Raw genomic sequence first — 18,482 nt, forward strand, 5'->3', positions numbered from 1 at the left:
ACCTGGCCCAGGGCAGTTGTAGCTCCAAGTTGTTACCATCTGTTGTTTGCATGCTGATTTTGATGAAGTGAGTGAATGGGCACAATCTAATTTCTAGATAACTATTTGTACGTTGCAGCAAAGGCTGAAATAAGAGTGTGGAGACTTGACCTACCATCTAAGCATGGTGTCAAGTATCAGAGGGGTAGCCGTGTTAGTCTGAATCTGTAAAAAGCAACAGAGGGTCCTGTGGCACCTTTAAGACTAACAGAAGTATTGGGAGCATAAGCTTTCGTGGGTAAGAACCTCACTTCTTCAGATGCAAGACATCTGAAGAAGTGAGGTTCTTACCCACGAAAGCTTATGCTCCCAATACTTCTGTTAGTCTTAAAGGTGCCACAGGACCCTCTGTTGCATCTAAGCATGGTTCCTTTAGCAGTGAATTAAAGTGCCTTGCGAGGGCAGGAAAAGAGGAACATTTGCATGGGTGGTGTCTTTGTCATCCTTTGTTTTGTGGATAAACACAGAATTATGTTCAGTCAATTCAGCACCCTTTGTGAGCAATGATTAATTTTAAAGTCAAAAGAAACTTGTGTTATAATTTCACAACAACTTGCAGAATGCCTTAGTGGATGCTCTAGTTTTGGGATGCCCACAGTTTTTTAAGATAGGGCTCTAACAACGACTTGAAAAATTTGCTAACTGTATTCAATAATGAGCCTCCCTAATTTTGCCTCTGCTTGTGCATTGTAAATTACAAACCTTCCACATGGGTTACAATTGCTCCACTAACACTCTTAATTCCCTTAATAATCATTGTGTGATTTTTGAGCCGTTATGGGCCTTTTGGTGTTTTTAAAGCCCCAGCAGTCTATGATAATTTATTTGTACTTTCAGCTCTAATAGCAGTATCTAGAATTTTTCCGTAAGGCTGCAATATTCCAAATGCTCAGTATCTGTAAATTATACCATCAATGAGTTGAATTTGAAATTAAGAGACCTCATCACTTGAGTGACTAGTCTGTTGTTTTGGACTAGTCAAGTCACATAAATATAGTCTAAATTAGGCTCATCTTTGTTAATGTTTAAAAAAAATAAGTTATAATGTAAAAATATATATAACATACTGGTAATGCTTCGGTGAGTTAAAGCACAGAGATGAGCCGAGTAGTTGGAGCTCATAAACCAGATGATTACACAGTGTTCCTCAATGCTGCCAGCTTGAACAAATGAGGCCTCAGTGGTGGATAAATTCCATAGATGAACAGGAAAGCAGCTGGAAACTCCTGCTGGTGTTGGTGTTAAGTTTAGACACAAAGTCTATCTATGTTTACTCCAGCTCTCTTACTTTGATCACGTTCTTTTTATTCCAGGCCATCAAATCTTCTCCTGGACCAAAGCAACATTGACATCTCAGCCTTCCGCACGACAGATGACTGGCTCAACGGGTTTCGGACAGGACAGTGCAAGGACATCTTCACAGGGGTGGAATACAGTTCATGTGACACAATAGCCAAGATTTCCATAGAGTAAGTTAGTGCCATTTGTAGTGATGATAATGCGTCAGTATTGCCCATGGATATTTTTATTTTTAAACATGCACAAGTCACTAAGCTTTAACATGAGTAGATTTAAAATACTCTCTTGTATTTAAAAGCCATTTTCAAGTGTTTTAAATTCAAATTTAGTTGTGTTATATGTATAGGAAACAAACCGTTTTGCAGATGGCGTGAGGACAACTGCAGCTTGCTCTGTGTAAGCAGACTCCTGTGTTCACACAGAACCCAGTGAAGTGAGGAGAAGGTCTTTCCATGTGCTGCCAATCACATGATCAGGGCTTGAGAAGTCATTGGCCAAGAGTCAGTGGGATCTCGTGTTGCCCAGCACCTCTGAAAATCAGGCCACGTTTATTTAAGAAACTGACTGCAGGCAACCCAGTTTGAAAAGTTCAGCCATTGACAATGTCCTAATGGGATTTAGAATTCAGTTTTAAATGTTTTGCTGTGAAAAACAAAAATACAAATACCAACTATTACTGGTGCTGTGTAAGAGCTATACATAGCAAACACTTTTTCTATTGACTATATCTGTTCCCAAGTTGTCTGTGAGAACAGATCCCTCCATCCAGAACTTTATTTTTGTTGTTGTTGTTCCTTTTATTTGATGAATGTTTGGAGAAATATATTTCAGCCTATAAACTGCTCTTTATTATATTGGTGGCAATATTGTCTAGGCATACTGCACAGAGCCCCATTGTACTGTTACTCCTGGGGGAATTCTGCACCAAAAAAAAATTAAAAATTATGCAAGCTATATTTTCAAATTCTGCAAAATTCTGCATATTTGATTGGTCAAAATAACACAATATAATCACACCAGTTTCAATTATTTTGGGTCATTTATTTCAAAATACCTGTCAGCAAGTATGTCCGTAACAATATAGACAACAACAAAAAATTCAGGAAATGTTTTTTGACAAATAGATTCCTTACTAGGCATATAAATACAGAATGCTGAGTAATAATTCATTTAAACTACAATATAGAACCGTATTTCCCGGACCCCTCAGAAGCAGTGCAAAGGCTTGGGAGAGTCAGGGGTAATGGAGGAGCTGAGGGAGAGGGAAGTAATTTCTGGGAAGGAGCCTGGGTGTGAACTCGGAGGGTTATTGGGTGTGGGGGGGGGGGAAAGCATGGAACAGGTTTTTTGGGGGGACGGGGAAGGATTGTTAGGGACCCTCCCCCATGCAGACCCTGGCTGACCCCTAGCCTCTCCCATTCAGTCAGGCACATCTGCACCTGTCCCTATGTGTCCCTGCACTCATATGTGTCCTTGCATTCCCTGTCCACATGTGTCCTTTAGCCCCCACTCAGACATCCACTCCCCCATCTCCATGTGGCCCTGCACCCCTCCCTCTGTCCCCATTTGTCTCTGTGCCCCCACTCAGCCACCCCCATCCCTATGTGGCCCTGCGCCCCCTCCCAATTCCCATGTGTCTCTGTGCCTCCACTCAACCATCCTCCTGTTCCTATGTTGCCCTGAACCCTCTCCCCCATCCCCATGTGGCTCTGCATTCTCTTCCCCATCGCCATGTGTCTCTGTGCCCCCAGTCAGCCACCCCTCTGCCCATGTGACCCTGCGCCTCCACTCCTATTCAGCCCTAGCCCCAGTCTTTCATCCCCCACTAGCCCTTATGAGCCCCTGCCTGACCTCCCAGCAGCCCCACACTGTCTCCCTATATCCCCTGTCTCCTGACGTGGCCCAAAAAGTACCGTGAAGAAGGCAGGCTTTCTCTTCCTTAGCTGGCTGGGAGCTGCTGCTCTGTTCCATTGCCACAGCGCCCTCTGGTGGGCAAAAGGTAGAACTGCAGCAACTTTCTGGCAGAAGCTTTTTTCTGTGCAAAAAATTATAAATATGTGTAGCTCATAAATTATGCACGTACACAGTGGCACAGAATTATCCCAGGAGTAAGTTACTGTACAAACAACCAATATAAAGACAGCCACTGCTGCAGAGAGCTCAATATCTTGGATGTAAACAATATATAACAGATGGTAAAAGAGACACATTATGATACATATGAGGAAGGCAAAATAACATTAGAAGGTTGTGTTTTAGAGTCAATTCAAAGACACAGTAGTCTCTACAGTGACTGTGTCCATGGACTTTTTGCTGCAGGTCTTCACTATGTTAGCTGGGTGACTGGCCAGAAGTCACCTTTCTGTCCCTGATTAGATGATCACTACATTTATAAGCAGGAGGAGAGCCTGAAGAAGTTACTGGGGGTTTTAACTCTCTCAGGAAGATGGTGGGAATCTTTAAAGGAGATAAGCAAACCTAAGAGATTTTAGAACATTTTTAACCCAGTTAATCCCTGAGCACCCTTAGGTGCACTTAGGTACAGATCACATAGCCATCGAGGTAAATGAAGGTATAGTTGGGACCTTAAATGTGCACCGGCTATTTGTTGTACTTATGCATGAATGTGGACAAATAGAAATATCAAATCATTTGTTGGTTGCAACCACGCTTCCCTTAAACAATTTATCATCCTCTTGTTCAAATCATCTGATGTGCATACACAATACTCATTAATATTAATAAGACACGCACACGTGCCTTGAGAAAAGAATGTTTTTCATTATTCTCGAAACATTACAAATGCTACAATCCTTCTAATCTATCTTAAAGTCCATTTATAGAGAAGGAAAAGAACTGGTTCAAATTGGTGCTTTGTATGAGCCCCAACTTCCTCCTGCATCTCGAGGAACAAGCTGGAGGCGTTGGTGTTACAAATTCATGCATCCACCTGGAATGAATTAGTTTGTTTAAATTTAAAGGTGTACCATCTTTATTCCTGTAGTATAGAGTGTTGTGGTAATAGTCTCTCTGCATCTGGGAACATGTCAGGTATGGTTCTGAAGATACTGTGCCAGAGAGAATATTGAATTCTGAATAGTATACGTTGGTGGCAGTTAAGTGATGGAGAACAAGTAACCAATAGCTGCAGTATGGGAATTAAAACACATAAATACAGCCAATTAGCATGTTGTTGCAATTGTAAAAAAAAAAAGTTGATAATGGCTTACTATAGCAACGACCCCTGAGAACATTGCAGAAACCCACTGGTAATGGCCAGTTTCCTGTGGACTAATAGTTAATTAGCTTCACAGCAAAAGTGTGAAGCCACATTTCCACTATGCCCAACAAAGGGATTAGATTGTCTGGAGAAACAGAAGGCAAAAATACAGCAGGGCCTGTGAATATGACCATGTAGCTATAAATTTCAGCATCAATACCAGAGTTATGAAAGCCAAACTGCTAAAAGGGCTCTGTGTGCAAAATGGCAGGACTGATTCAGGGGGGAAAAAATCATGCTGATGGTCACAGCATGAAATGCCACTACTGCAGGGAAAAGACCCCAGGAATCTCAATATTCTACTCTGGTCCATAATCAGCACTAGTTCGTGTCTCATCTTTTGGGTGGGTATTTTCTGGTGCTAAATAAAGTAGAACACAGCTAAGTGAGGTCTTCTCTTCTTGTGCTTTTTTTTTTTTTTTTGAGACACATATTCTCACTGGTTTCCGTACTCGTACACTCCGATCTAGCAATAGGGAAAAGACAGTATGAAATACAGAGGCAGAGTACATCACATTTATCAACCATGTGTTCTCTTTCTTTCAGTGATATGAAGAAGGTTGGTGTTACTGTTGTTGGGCCTCAGAAGAAGATTATTAGCAGTATTAAAGCGCTAGAAAATCATACAAAGAATGGCCCTGTTCCTGTGTAAGGTACCAAAATGATGTTGCTCAGGTCAAAGAGAGAGAGAGAAGTTGCTTCAAAGGGCAAACAGTGATGGCTGAGAAAACTGCACGAATTAAAGGAGCTCTCACAACACTGTTGGGAACATTGGTGGAAATTTCAAGCCCACTAAGAAACTCAAATATTGAGTATCAATGCCTTAAAAATAGGAACAAAAATTTTTAATCCTAAAGGGTGGGAGCTTTCTTTTCCCCTTCTAGTAACTAACTGATAATACAGATAATAATTTTGAAAAGAAATAATATGTAAAAATCCTTCCAAGTAATACAGTGAAACTGAACCCCAGAGCCATTTGAACATTGACTGACTGAATATCATGAAAAATCATGGACACAAAGGCTGTGTGTTTGATCGACAGCAGCAACAAGAAGAAAAAAAGACTTGCAGTATTTTTATACACAGAAGAGATCTGTAACAGGTATTTTATTTCTTTAAAGGCAAGCAAAATTGAGGGATTATGCCTCAAATTTACCTGGCCATACAATAATGTCACTGTAATCCTCTGTTTCAACTGTGGAAAGGAATACAGAAATAAAGTTTGTAGTGACTTTGAGTTAGTTCACAAATGATTTTTGCCATTACGTTAGCTTCCCTAAATGTTTCCATTTAAAAAAACAAAAAAAGTCTTAATTTTTTTTTAAAAGGCATATTTATTTCCTTTTATTCCTTATTGTTTATATTTATGCTTAAATATCTTAACTTAGATTTATTACTGCCATGTGCCAAATGCAGTCAGACTTCACTGATCAGAATCGATGGTTTAACCTGAGAAAATTGTATGATGTGTTACTTACTAGATTTTGTTGTATGTTCGTACTGCCCTGTTTGAAATCCAAGAAAGAAAAGCCTTTTTCCAGCTCTTGCTCTGAACAATCCATCTGGAGTTACAGACATTCCATCTATGTCATATCTCTGTTTACAGTAATATGTTACACTTCTAACCTAGAGTAAATCTACTAGCAGAACTGTGTGTGTACAGCATATGAATTGTTCCATGGATCAATATCCAGCCTGGTTAAGCATGTTAGTTTCCTTTACTTCACAAAGACCTGATTTCACCATCCCTATACATGATGAGTAAGTAGCACCTTATTCAGATTGATTTCAGTGGAGCTATTTGCAGAGTGAGGTTCTAGAACTCAATATAAGGGAGGCAGATTTGTACCCTAATTTAGTGGGACTGCTTCTTTAGCTTACATGGTAAAGATTTGAGTCTGAGTCTGGAGCTGAACATCAGGGATTCTATTCCTGATTGTCACATGTGCATAATTAGCAGGAAGTCATGGCATTTATAGATAGATAGATAGATACACACACACACACAGTCCCTGATCATTACACTAGGATGTGACTTAGTACTGCACATCTAGGACTGGAATCTTGCCCTCCTTAAACTTCCACCTCTTCTGCACAGTGCATTCCACTGAATAACACTGAGTTCCTGTGAAAACAAACAAAAGACAAGACAAATGGATTTTGAAGGCTCCAGGGCTGTAGGATGTAGTATAGATTACTATTAAGGCTACGATTTAGTCACAGGTATTTTTAGTAAAAGTCATGGATGGACACGGGCAGTAAACCCCTGACTAAATCTGGGGGGGGGGGTGGCCACGGGGTGCCTCGGATGCTCGTGAGGGGGCAGGCCGGGGGACACCATGGGTCCTGGGGGGGCAGTGGTGGCACACAGCCCGGGATCCCTACTGGTGCTGGGGTTGGGGGGTGGCAGGGTTCACAGGCTCCCTTTGTGGCTCCCCTGAAGCAGCGACATGTCTGTCCCTCCAACTCCTAGCTCCTCGCGCTGCCCTCGCCCCAAGCACCGGCTCCACAGCTCCCCTTGGCCAGGAACCGTGACTTCCGTGATCTCCATGACAAACTCACAGCCTTAATTGCTGTGTATCTAGTTGAGTCGGTTACCATGAATGCAAAATCAATTGCTGGTTCTTCTGAAGTACACAGAAGCATGAGGCTGAATTCCTAGAATTCTCCAGGCTGAATCTGCTTCTAAATTATTCTTTCTGGATCCAAAACGTGAACAATGCAAAGCGAACGCATTTATCACTCACTGATAAATGGAGACAGAATTATAGATGCCTTTTTAGTAAATCGTGGCAAGTGAACATGCTCAGAAGAATCTGATTTGAAATATGCTCAGTTGATAATGTCTATTAATATGATTTGACAAAAATTTTGAACCAACAGTATTGAAAAGTGCAGAAAATTAAAAGAAAGCAGTTAGACCACAAAAAATCATTGTGATTTTCTATTCAGTGTGTTCTCTTGTTAGACCAGGATTCTGCAGTGAAATATGATGGATGACCCAATATTAGGGTGGCCATCTTTTCAAACTGCAAAAATGGGACACATTTTTGGGACATGCAGGAGTCCCGCCTCTACGCCTCCTCTTCCCCCCTGAGGCCCCGCCCCCTGACCAGGCTGGAAGTTGGAGCTGGGCAGTGGTAAGAGCCGCCCAAGGAGCCCAGACCGCTGTGGGGAGCCCCAGGCGCTCAACCAGTCCTAGGCGGGGGCCGGGATGCACAAGAGCAGCCCCCAACCTGTGTCCACACACCCCGGGACTCACTGCCAAGGGCAGATGAAGGGTCTGGGACTCCAGGGCCCCCCACAGCGGCCCGGATTCCCTGGGCAGCTTTTCTTACCGCCAGGCTCCAGCTTCTGGCCTGGCCAGGGGGCGGAGCCTCAGGGGAAAGAGGAGGAGCCTGAGGTAGATCCTTGTGGTAAGGGGGAGCTAAGCCCACCTCAGGAAAAGGCTGGCACTGCCCCTGAGCCTCAGGCAGGCACATAGGAATGCTGTAGAGAATCTGGGACAAATGCTGTCCCGGAGTCATTCAGCCTAGGACCAGGACTTGAAATGTAAATTTCGGGACGGTCCTGCCCAATTAGGGATGGGTGGTCCAATATAAGATCCAATATAAGAAAGCACAAATGCCAATTTCATCTTGCTTATTGTGTTCAGAATTGTTCTTCTCTTCAAATTTGGGCTTAAGATTCAAAATTCAGACATTGTTAAACAATTTATGCCACCAAGCTCCAGTGCGGACACAAGTGTAGGAGGAATCTTTTCACAAGGTTTTTCTACAGATGTTTCTCTCAATCTTCATTCAGGCACCTTTAGAGGAGGAAATTTTTTAATGCTTCTCAAAACAAGAAAAATGTTTCAAATTGAGATCTTACACCTAGACCACCCTTAATATTCTCTCAGTATCTAGTCATCCTCCATGGACACTGTTCTGAGGATGCTCAGCATAAGTGCATGATACTGATTCTTGGTAAGAAGGGAATTCATTTTTGTTTGGTTGGTTTTTGCTTGCAGTTATGAGTAGAGTGGTTTTAAACAAATTTAGCTTCCTCTACCCTTCAAAATTGTACATGTACTCTAAGTGGCCTCTTATTGAAAACATCCCACACTCCCCTCCCCCCTGTACATATGTAAACATAACAGTGTACAATTCTTAAATGTGGAGTAGAGGTACTAGAATTCTTGTGGCCATCTTCCTGTACAGGATCTGCATTGGTTATTTACAACAAACAAAACACAAACTATTCACAACATTATGTACCATATTATTGGTTTTGTATCTTTAAATATAGTTTACATATATAATTTATTTCTGTTAACATATCTAGTTTTGTGCTGTACTTAGCATTCAATAAGCAATGTATAGATGTGATTTGATTGGTAATATGTACTTACTTTAACTTGTAATTCAAAACATTACTTACTCATTTAGTTTATATGTTGTGCAATTATAGATGGCCTCTTACTAATGTAAAATTATTTGTAGTGGAAACATTTATATTTTTATAATAAACATAATGAAAGTATTTTTTACATATTGGAATACCCAGATGCTTATTTTGAGGCAAAGTAAATCTATTTGATTGAAAAAAACCTAACTGGCTTGATTAAATTGGGATTAAATATAATGCATTACCTGTGGCTAAATTCTCAACTTCAGTGCACAGCTGCAGTTAAAGTTGGCTACTATTAGGAATACCTATTAAAACAGCAATGTTTAAAGTAGACCCGCTGGCCAGATCCATTGGTGCTATGCCAAGTTACATTAGTGTGAAGATGTGATTCACTCTCTGCGTATGGGAAGACTGTTTCAGTCACAAACTGCATATAGGGTGTTGAGAAAGTTGTTGTTTATATTAGCTAAGCCAAGTAACTCCAAACTTCTACTTTTGTTTCAAGGGGACTGGACCTCCACTGGTCTTGTTAGAATGCTTAAGTACTATAAAAAGATGTTCTTGTCAACAAAATAAGACAAAGCCCATTAGTTACTGAAACTTTTCCCTATGATCATTTTTTTCCTCTGAATTGTAAACAAAACATCTTCTAATGATATGTCCTCTGGGGGTGTGTGAGAGGCAGTGATTTTTTTTTCCTGTTTACTGTACCAAAACAAAAGTATTGTTTTTATGTGCTTCACTGAGGCATGAATCATTTGAAAATACAAATGTACAGCCTAGCTTTGCCTCTTGAGAGCTATCTTCCTAGAAGAACGTGAATGTTTCAGAATGTTCTGCTTCTCCAGTTAAAATTACTTAGGATGAGTAAAGAAATTGTATCCATTTGTATTACAAATGAGGAGCACATGCTTTTATTTTAATTCACTCTGTTTTTAACCATACAAAGTAATGTATTACAGAGCTGTTCGGGAGTAAGTCTATGTGGGCAAACTTAGCAAGTGTTATCTGTTAAGTGATATTACTTGAAAGAGGAGCCATTTAACACCACAGAACAGAAACAAGGAGGCAATCATTCAAATCTGCAGCAAAAGCTAGTGCCTCTTTATAACATCCCTATGCTACCTACTATGCTGCAGTGGGTGCATATGATGCAAATCTAAATTCGACTATGGGGTTTGAACAGTATGGTTGAATGGTGTGGAAACCAAGCCAATCTGTGGAACTCTTTACCAGAGGATGTTTTGAAGGCCAAGACTACAACAGGGTTCAAAAAAGAACTAGATAAATTCATGGAGGATAGGTCCATCAATGGCTATTAGCCAAGATGGGCAGGGATGGTGTCCCTAGCGTCTGTTTGCCAGAAGCTGGAAATGGGCAACCAGGAATGGATCACTTGGTGATTACCTGCTCTGTTCATTCCCTCTGGGGCACCTGGCATTGGCTGCTGTCAAAAGACAGGATACTGGGCTAGATGGACCTTTGGTCTGACCCAGTATGGCCGTTCTTAAGCTACTAGGTTGGTCTAATCTGTATAGTATGCAAGCTATTTACTCTGTGAATGGACTGCTATTAGCAGTAATACTTATGATTTGGTTTTGTCCTGTGGTGTTTTGGCACATTGACCTAACAGTATTTTCTTGAGGAGATTTGGATAATAATCTGTTATAACTATTTTATTTATTGTAAAAGAATATTAGTGCTCATGAAAGGTTCTAGACTGTCAGCACTGGCACAGAATAGATATATCAGCAGCAGCAGTGGAAGCAAACTCCATCCTACCCACTTCAGTCCTCAACTCAAATCTGGCAGTATAAACACTAACAGTCAGTTCATTATCCACGGGTACAGTTTTAAAAGCGCCTAAGTGACTTATAGGCTTAAGTCCCAATTTCAGAGGGGGATTTTGGCGCCTAAGCCTTTTATTGAAAGCCTTATTGAGATGTAGGCTGCTATGGCACTTCTGAAAATGGGATTCACATGCCTAAGTCACTAAAGTGCTTAATAAAATTTTACCCCGTACCTGTTTATCCGTCTCTTATTGAAATTGCCAGTGCCAGGGATCCGTGCCAATGGAAGAAGTGCTTTGAACATCCATCCACAAGGAATGGACCTGAGATCCACTATTCATTCGATATGTGGCTTGTCATTAAGAAGCCTTCAGAAGGTAACAATATCTCATCATTTTTTGATCTTGCTAGTAGCCTAGTGGTTTTATAGTGGTCACACAAAGTATCTTCCATTTTGAAAGATTGAACCTGATTGATAGATATTACCTATACTTGAGGTGGGAAACACTGTTGGGACTGATAATATCTCTCAGAACAGAAGAAGGTCTTGAAGTGCACCCATTGTATAGCCACTGAACCACACAGCCAATCTTTGGCACATGCAAAACCATCTGTGCACTTGGTCCCAAATTCCCATATTCCATGTTGTATCACATTTTCAAATTGAATATGAGTCCCGTGGGCAGAGATTACATCATTAAAATAAGGTCAGATAGTTACTTTTATCTAAAGTCAGTGGTCACCACTCAACCCAAATTAGATGCAAGCAATCTTCAACACGGTCAAATCACCACATCTCCAAAGGCTGTCCTCAAACTGTCTGAGATGCAACAAAATTAACATACAGTGTCAGGCTATTGCTTCAAGGAATCTTCAACAATTCCTATTAGAGACAGGACAGAAAGCAAAGATTGTCTATAAATCCATTACAAGTCCTGCCCCCTTCAAACCATATAGTCAAATAATCTATAGCCAATTTATTCCAAAAGGAGCTGAAATCAATATCTACAGACAATGTAATCTAAGATAGAGTCCCCAGTGTGTTACTTCCAAATAATTAGCAGTTATAAATGTCTTTGCATCCCCCCATTATTTGAAGATACAGTGTGAAGTCTTAATCCCTATTCTTGTCCCTGTTAGGCCAGATAAAAGGACTAGAATGGGGTAAAGGGGCTCTAAAAAGCCCCAGATCTGGTTGGGGGAGGATCCTCCCCCACAAGTCCCTGCACTATAGAAGACAACTGTAAGGCTTCCTTTCAGGGACCCCCTCCCAAGAGCTGATGTAGGGGGTGGGGGCATGAAGGGTGGTGTGTTGGGGTAGGGATGCAGCATGCAGTGCAGTGACGATTCTGCGCAGTGCTGCAGCTCATAGGGCAGCCTGGGGAGACCCAGCTGTAACATAGGCAGGCCTTCCAATGTCTGTGACACCAGGGGCCTCCTCAGTGCCCAGAGCAGCCCAGGATGGGGAGGGCACAAAAGTGGCTTAATATCACATACTCCCTCTTCTGGGCTGCAGGGTCTGTGCTATGCCTTTAAAAGGCTCACCAAAGAAATCCCACCCCTATTATTTATATGCCTGGTATTTAGACAAGTTGTAAGGCAATTTCTTGCTTAGTTTCCACATATAGTTGCTGTGACTCTAATCAGATAAGTGTGTAGCCCATTAGTCATTTGTGCACACAGTTAGCCAATCTGAGAACCAGTCAGTCAAGGTAATTGTTATAGCTGGTTGGAAATTTCCCAATGGAATATTTTTCCATGCCACGTCAATTTGACAAATCTCCCAATGGAACCCTGACTACCAGGCAGGTTTAGAAATTTACCTGCCTGGTTTCTTGCCAGCCAAATGCTGCCCACCTGGCAGGCTGCCTTGAAGTCAGGTCTTCAGGACTCCTAGGGTCTGCGGTTCCAGGCCAGCCTGCCTGCTGCACTGCATTGGAACCTATAGCTTCCAGGCTCCCTAGCCAGGAGCTGGGCGCAGAGAAGCCCTGGAGCCACAACTGAGTCTGGGGCCTTGGAGCTTGGGTTTCCAGGGGGGAATTCATTTTGAAATTTGCTTAATGAAATGTTCCGATTAGTTCTAAAGAAATTCAGAAAAAAATCCCCTTCTGCAAGAAATTATGAAGTTCTGACTTTTAGTTCCAAAACTAAACAATTTTTTTTTTCAAAATTTTGGAACTTCCCACAGAAGAGAAATTCCAACTTTTTAACCAGCTCTAGTAATTGTAAGCAGAGCTCCTGTGATCCACCCATCATTCATCCTCTGCCTGCTTTCTCTCTCTCTTTTTTTTCTGAGTACTCCAGCGAGGTGGAATTTGTAATCATGACTTATTCTTGGTCTCCATTCTATTTGCAAATGTTTTATTTGACTCTGATCTTATGTAAGAAGTTATGGTCTGTTCCTATCCCCTACAAGTACTTCAGTCACTCAGATCTATGACTTAACAGCACTTCATTGTAAATCAAGTAAAACAAAAAGAAAAAATTCTGTGGGAAAACATTTTGGCTTAGTGTCCTCTTCAGTGCTGTATACAAACATTTCAGCTTACCGTTACAGCTTAGCAAGCAAGTAATCACCGGAGAAAGCATTTACCTAAGTATGTTTGGCAAGAGAATTGTATTCCTTGGGTTTTATTTAGACTGAGTTACTTGCATTCATCACTACTTGTACAAATTTCATCTTGGACAGGGAGCTGTTGTAGAGCTAATTGAGATTCCATGCCCTGGCTCGCTTGAAATCTTGCAGTTCACATAGCCAGTGAGTTCCTTTCTACATGGGGGGAAGGAGGGAGAGTGTTATTTTTTTCCAATCAAGTTAGCCTAGTGTTATTAGAAAGCCCCTTAACACTAGCATAGATACAGTTTGACATATCTTCGGTCAAGTGAGCTACTAGTATTGCAGCCTTGATGGAGATCTATGCTGGTGTTAAGGGGGGTTTCATATCCTGTTAACCTAACAGCAAAACACCATTTCTTCCCCTCCATATGTAGACAGAATTTTCAGTGCTGTAGAATGAACATCACTAGAGTATTAATCTATTTTAGGTAGTCATATAGCCCCATTTACCATAGTATCTGAGCACCACAGTCTTCAATGTATTTATCCTCACTACACCTTTGTAAGTACTATTATCCCCATTTTACAGATGGGAAATCAAGGTACTGAATGACATGCTCAACATCACACCAGAAGTCTGTGGTAGAGCAGGAAATTGAACTCAGGTCTCCCAAGTCCTACACTAGTGCGCTAACCACTGTACCATCCTTCTTCTCCACCAACCCTTCTCTTTAAGGATATTCACTGTATTGGTTACTGAGTAGTTTCCCCAGTATTGGTTACGGAGTAGTTTTCCCAGCAGCGTCAATAAACTATATTAAAAGGTGACACAAAGGAACAACAGGATTATTAGTGATGGCTCAACCTAAGGAAATGGGATGGTATCACTTCAGATAAGAATCCCAAAGGGCAGATGTGTCCCAAGCCCCTTCTCAAGCAATCAGGCTGCCAGTGTGATGAAAAGAGACCCTCTTTTTAGATCTCCTGGTTCTGGTCAGGCCAGAAAGGTAAGAATAGCTCATCTCTGGATGATCTGGTACCTGCATTTCTTTTCCAATCCAAAACTGAGGACAAGAGAGGTGGGCACGTGAGTGTGAATTTAACAATTCTTTATTAAAATGTTTCAGTAGTTCAGTTTTAGGGAGGCAGAACATGCAGCTGGGTCTTATAATCTGGACTAGCTCACTCATCGCTTATGCCATGTGTAGAGTGTATATAAGTTCAAAGCAACAAATCATGGTTGCAGAAACAATGACTTGTGGTGACAGCCACCATTAATGAGATCTCAGGCATGCTTGGTTATTACCTCACCGTGGGTGCACAATTCATATGAGTTGCTAATGTACTTATAATTATGTATTGTTCATGAAAGAAATTGTGCCATAACATGTATAAAGGCTGTACCTCAATCCACAAATTGAACTCACATTAGCATCAATGAGAAATCCATGTCTACCTAGAAAGCAGCATATGACAAGGAATTCGGCCAGGGTGAAATTCACCGCAAGCTCTATGCATCACTTAAACCCTGAAGTGTTGCATGGGCACTGGCCTGGCCTTCTGGGTGGATCTGAATTTCACTCCCTAGCCTGTAAGAAACATAACCAGGTATTTGCATCTCAATATGTTACATGCAATTGTGGAGCATAACATTTAATTTTAAAAGACACTGAGCTGAAATAAAGCCAGAATGAAGAGCCACACACTAAAAATAATTTGTTTGAATGAAAATATGAAGGTCTGTTTGTGGAGTGCTGTGACCAGGGATTCAAGTAAGTATCCTTCAGGTCAGCAGAGGTATGTCATACTCCCAGCTGTACAACATGGATCCTTGCACATAAAGATTACATCTTGAAATGATTTTTTTTTTTTTTTTTTTTTTTTGCAGAGTGGTTCAGTTTTTCTAGTCCTTTCATTGCTCTTAAAGCTCCCATTTTCTTTTGCACAGTTAAGTAGTTTGAGTAGTCCCCTGAATCTGGGCTTAAAGTACAACTATTTAACAAGGGAAAAGCCCCCTTCCTTTCTGTGCTTTCTTTGTATCTTCTCTTTCTCCTTTCTACAACCACCCCAGTTCTCATGAAAACTTGTTTTGAATATTACTGAGATTAGGAACATAAAACACAGGTGCAAGTGTGAGATTGGAGTGCACCCCCAAGAAATAGTATAGAAATATTTGCAAGCGGATGGATTTTGAGATTCATGGAAGGAACATTTTCAGCAACTGCATTTATAGAACCAAATTCATAGGTATGTGTAAGGAGATATATTTCCCGTTCCCCTCACTGAGACTTAGATTAAGACACCTTATACCTAGATAGAGTCCCTTTCACTTCCTTATACCTATTCTAATGATGTGTGAGTACAAAGGAGACTGAATTCATGTAGCTTATGTGCCAAGGAGCCAAAGGAACGTGTAACAGAAACTAGGGTTGGGGCTACTCTACATTACATTTTGGACTCCTGTTAGTTGCTTTACTTGCTATGCTCCTCTCTTCTGCCCTATTACTTTGAAAGATGCACCAAAGTAGACTCCCACTAGACTTTTAGACATGCCTCTCAATTTGTCCCATAAAGTTTATACAATGGATACAGTTTTCCCTCCTAACTGGTATCTACTACTGCCATTTGGTAACTCACCACAAATATAAAACTGCTTGGACCCCGAGATTTCAAAATGAAAGTATTAGGAAGGAATTCCAAGTCCATGATGTGGCTAATAGAAGCCAGAAAGCACGACATATACAGAGGATGAATGAAGAGGACCTGGTGAAGATAGCATGGCAGAAGAAAGTGGTAGAAAAGAGACCTTGAGGAAAGCCAAAGAAGTGGTGGTTGGATTGCATCAAAGAAGATGGCAAGCAGGTGGCCCTTAGTGATGCTTCGGACAGACGACGATGTCGGATGATCGCACAGGGACGTGACCCCAGATGATAGGATAAGGTGAAGAAGATACAGTTTTCTCCAGTCAGGACTTAGTTGTGAATCACCTTAGAGGAAAGTTTAGGGTACAAAGAGGCTTCTAAATGAATTGTTAAACCAAGATACTCCCTTTTAACATCTGAAATGTATGTCAGGCAACCTGGAAAAGAATAGATGCACATTTTAATAAAGTATCCAAATGCAGCTGCACATGCTTAAAACAGTAACTTAGGCAGTGAGCAGTTAACATCCCAAGAGATTAATATCAGCTAATATCCCTCACATCTTCTTGTCTGGCCTGTGGGTGGCTTGCTGAGTGATTAGCTGGCTGTTTGCTCAAATTCTTGGTTACTAGTGGAATATGCAGTCTCCCTTCAGGCTGGCTGTTGGTGAATCAGCATTAATCATTCCCTGCTTTTCGTTTTCACCATTAAAGCTGAGACATTTTTTTTTTTTTATTCCAGAACCATTCCCTCTCTCCTAAAGTATTTGTTTGGAGGGTTTAGTGGAGGAATATTACCTATGTTGTTGTATATAATTTTAAAAATCTATGCCTCATTAAAAGAGTTAATATATGCCTAGCTGTAATAGCAAAGCAATAAAACTCAATCCCTACATTGATATGATTTTGCAACTCCCCTTCCTCTAACTTATGGAGCTGTGGGACGCCTGCCAGGGAAATACAGTGAAACATAGGAAATAACATGAACAAATAAAATCTCTAGTTTAATAGGGCTATCTTTTTCTTGCCTTCTCTCTCCCTATGTCATTACTTTATTCCTTTTTCTTTCTCTCTGTTGCCAACTTTCATTCTCTCTGTAGTTCTTCTTTTCCCCCTTTCTTTTTTGCTTTCCCTTTCTCACCTCTTCCTCAGTCTGTATCCTTTCCCTTTTCTCTCTGGGTTGCGTAAGACATAAACTGTGAAAAGCATACACAATGCATGCACCAGAAATATTTTTAAAATAAATAGACCTTAGTTCTTTGTAGAAACTCATTTTTTTAAAAAACTTGGTGTCTGCAAAATATGAGAGGCCAAACTCACCTACATTTCTCTCTACCATTAAGTCAACCCCTGACACCATGTAACACTACATGAAAACCTTGTCCCATTAGAGATTGCTACACACAAGCCAATGTCTCCTTCTCTAATACAGTGGGCACACTTTAAAAGGTTATTTCAGACCTATACCTAAAATGAGAGATTTCCTATCCTTAAAAGACTCAACTAGAATATACAATATATATAAGTATAACTACGTTTCCTAAAGAATTCTCCCACGTGGCAGAAGCAGAGAAACGGATCGGGACATGTATGGGTATAAAAATATTTGATTCTTGTCCTGGGTACCAAGATAGTACTATGCTCTTGCATGTTACATTTGCCTAAGATAGAACAGACAGATAACAAAATGGCATGTTGGCTGAAAGCTTATGAACACTTTAAATGTCAATCGGCTGGGTGAGGTTCTGTGGCCTGTGTTATGCAAAAGATCAGACTAGATGATCAAATTGTTCCCTTCAGGCTTAAAATCTATGAATGATCATAGACACAAACAGTCCTTTAACTATGGTCACTTTAATTGGCGCCACAGCCACAACTATGCTGGATTTTTTTTTCCCATAGGACACCTGGTTAAAGTGGATTTTAGGCCGAACCTTAAGAAATAGGTTTAGGTTTTAGTCCCAAATGCAATAAGCACACACCAAAACAACCTCTTCCCACAACACCACCTTCTTCAATGCCTTGCTGATCTTTGTTAACACTTCTTGAATGCAGAGTTGCTCTTTTATAGGAACTTTTCTGCTAGCATGTATTGCTGAGACTTGCCCTTAAAATTTAGCTTACCAAGCAGCATCAACTCTAATGTGGCCATTTTAGTTGTTGGCTTTCTTTTCCTCTAGTGGGTAAGTACCTGTTATGGAGGTTTTTGTATTGTTATTAATGTAGAGGTAGCCTATTTTTACCCCAGCAAAAGAAGGATATTTTAGGGTCATTTGGGTGTCACAAATAATTTGTGTCCTATGTTGAAGGAAAATATTGCTTTAAAAAAAAAAAAAAAAAAAACCCAACTTTGGCTTCTTTGCAGGAATATCTATTGAGAAACTAGAGAACCAACTAACTTTAAAATCAAATGACCTTTCCCCTAACAGCCTGAACATGTCCAAATTCAGTGAGGAGGAAGAAGTGTGAAATGGGAATAAAAAT

The 18,482-nt window shown here is 40.8% G+C and overlaps 1 protein-coding gene across 2 annotated transcripts in view; it reads left to right on the forward strand.

The window, feature by feature from the left end:
* EPHA3 (EPH receptor A3) overlaps positions 1 to 5,270 on the forward strand; it is a 320,163-nt gene extending 314,893 nt beyond the window's left edge. For both annotated transcript variants that reach the window (XM_065406996.1, XM_065407004.1), the window contains 2 exons: positions 1,353 to 1,508; positions 5,165 to 5,270. In XM_065406996.1, the coding sequence (XP_065263068.1) occupies positions 1,353 to 1,508; positions 5,165 to 5,270 (262 nt within the window). The remainder of the gene's footprint in view (positions 1 to 1,352; positions 1,509 to 5,164) is intronic.
* Positions 5,271 to 18,482: the final 13,212 nt, after the last annotated feature.

Source organism: Emys orbicularis, chromosome 1, assembly GCF_028017835.1.
Source record: "Emys orbicularis isolate rEmyOrb1 chromosome 1, rEmyOrb1.hap1, whole genome shotgun sequence".
Taxonomy (NCBI): domain Eukaryota; kingdom Metazoa; phylum Chordata; order Testudines; family Emydidae; genus Emys; species Emys orbicularis.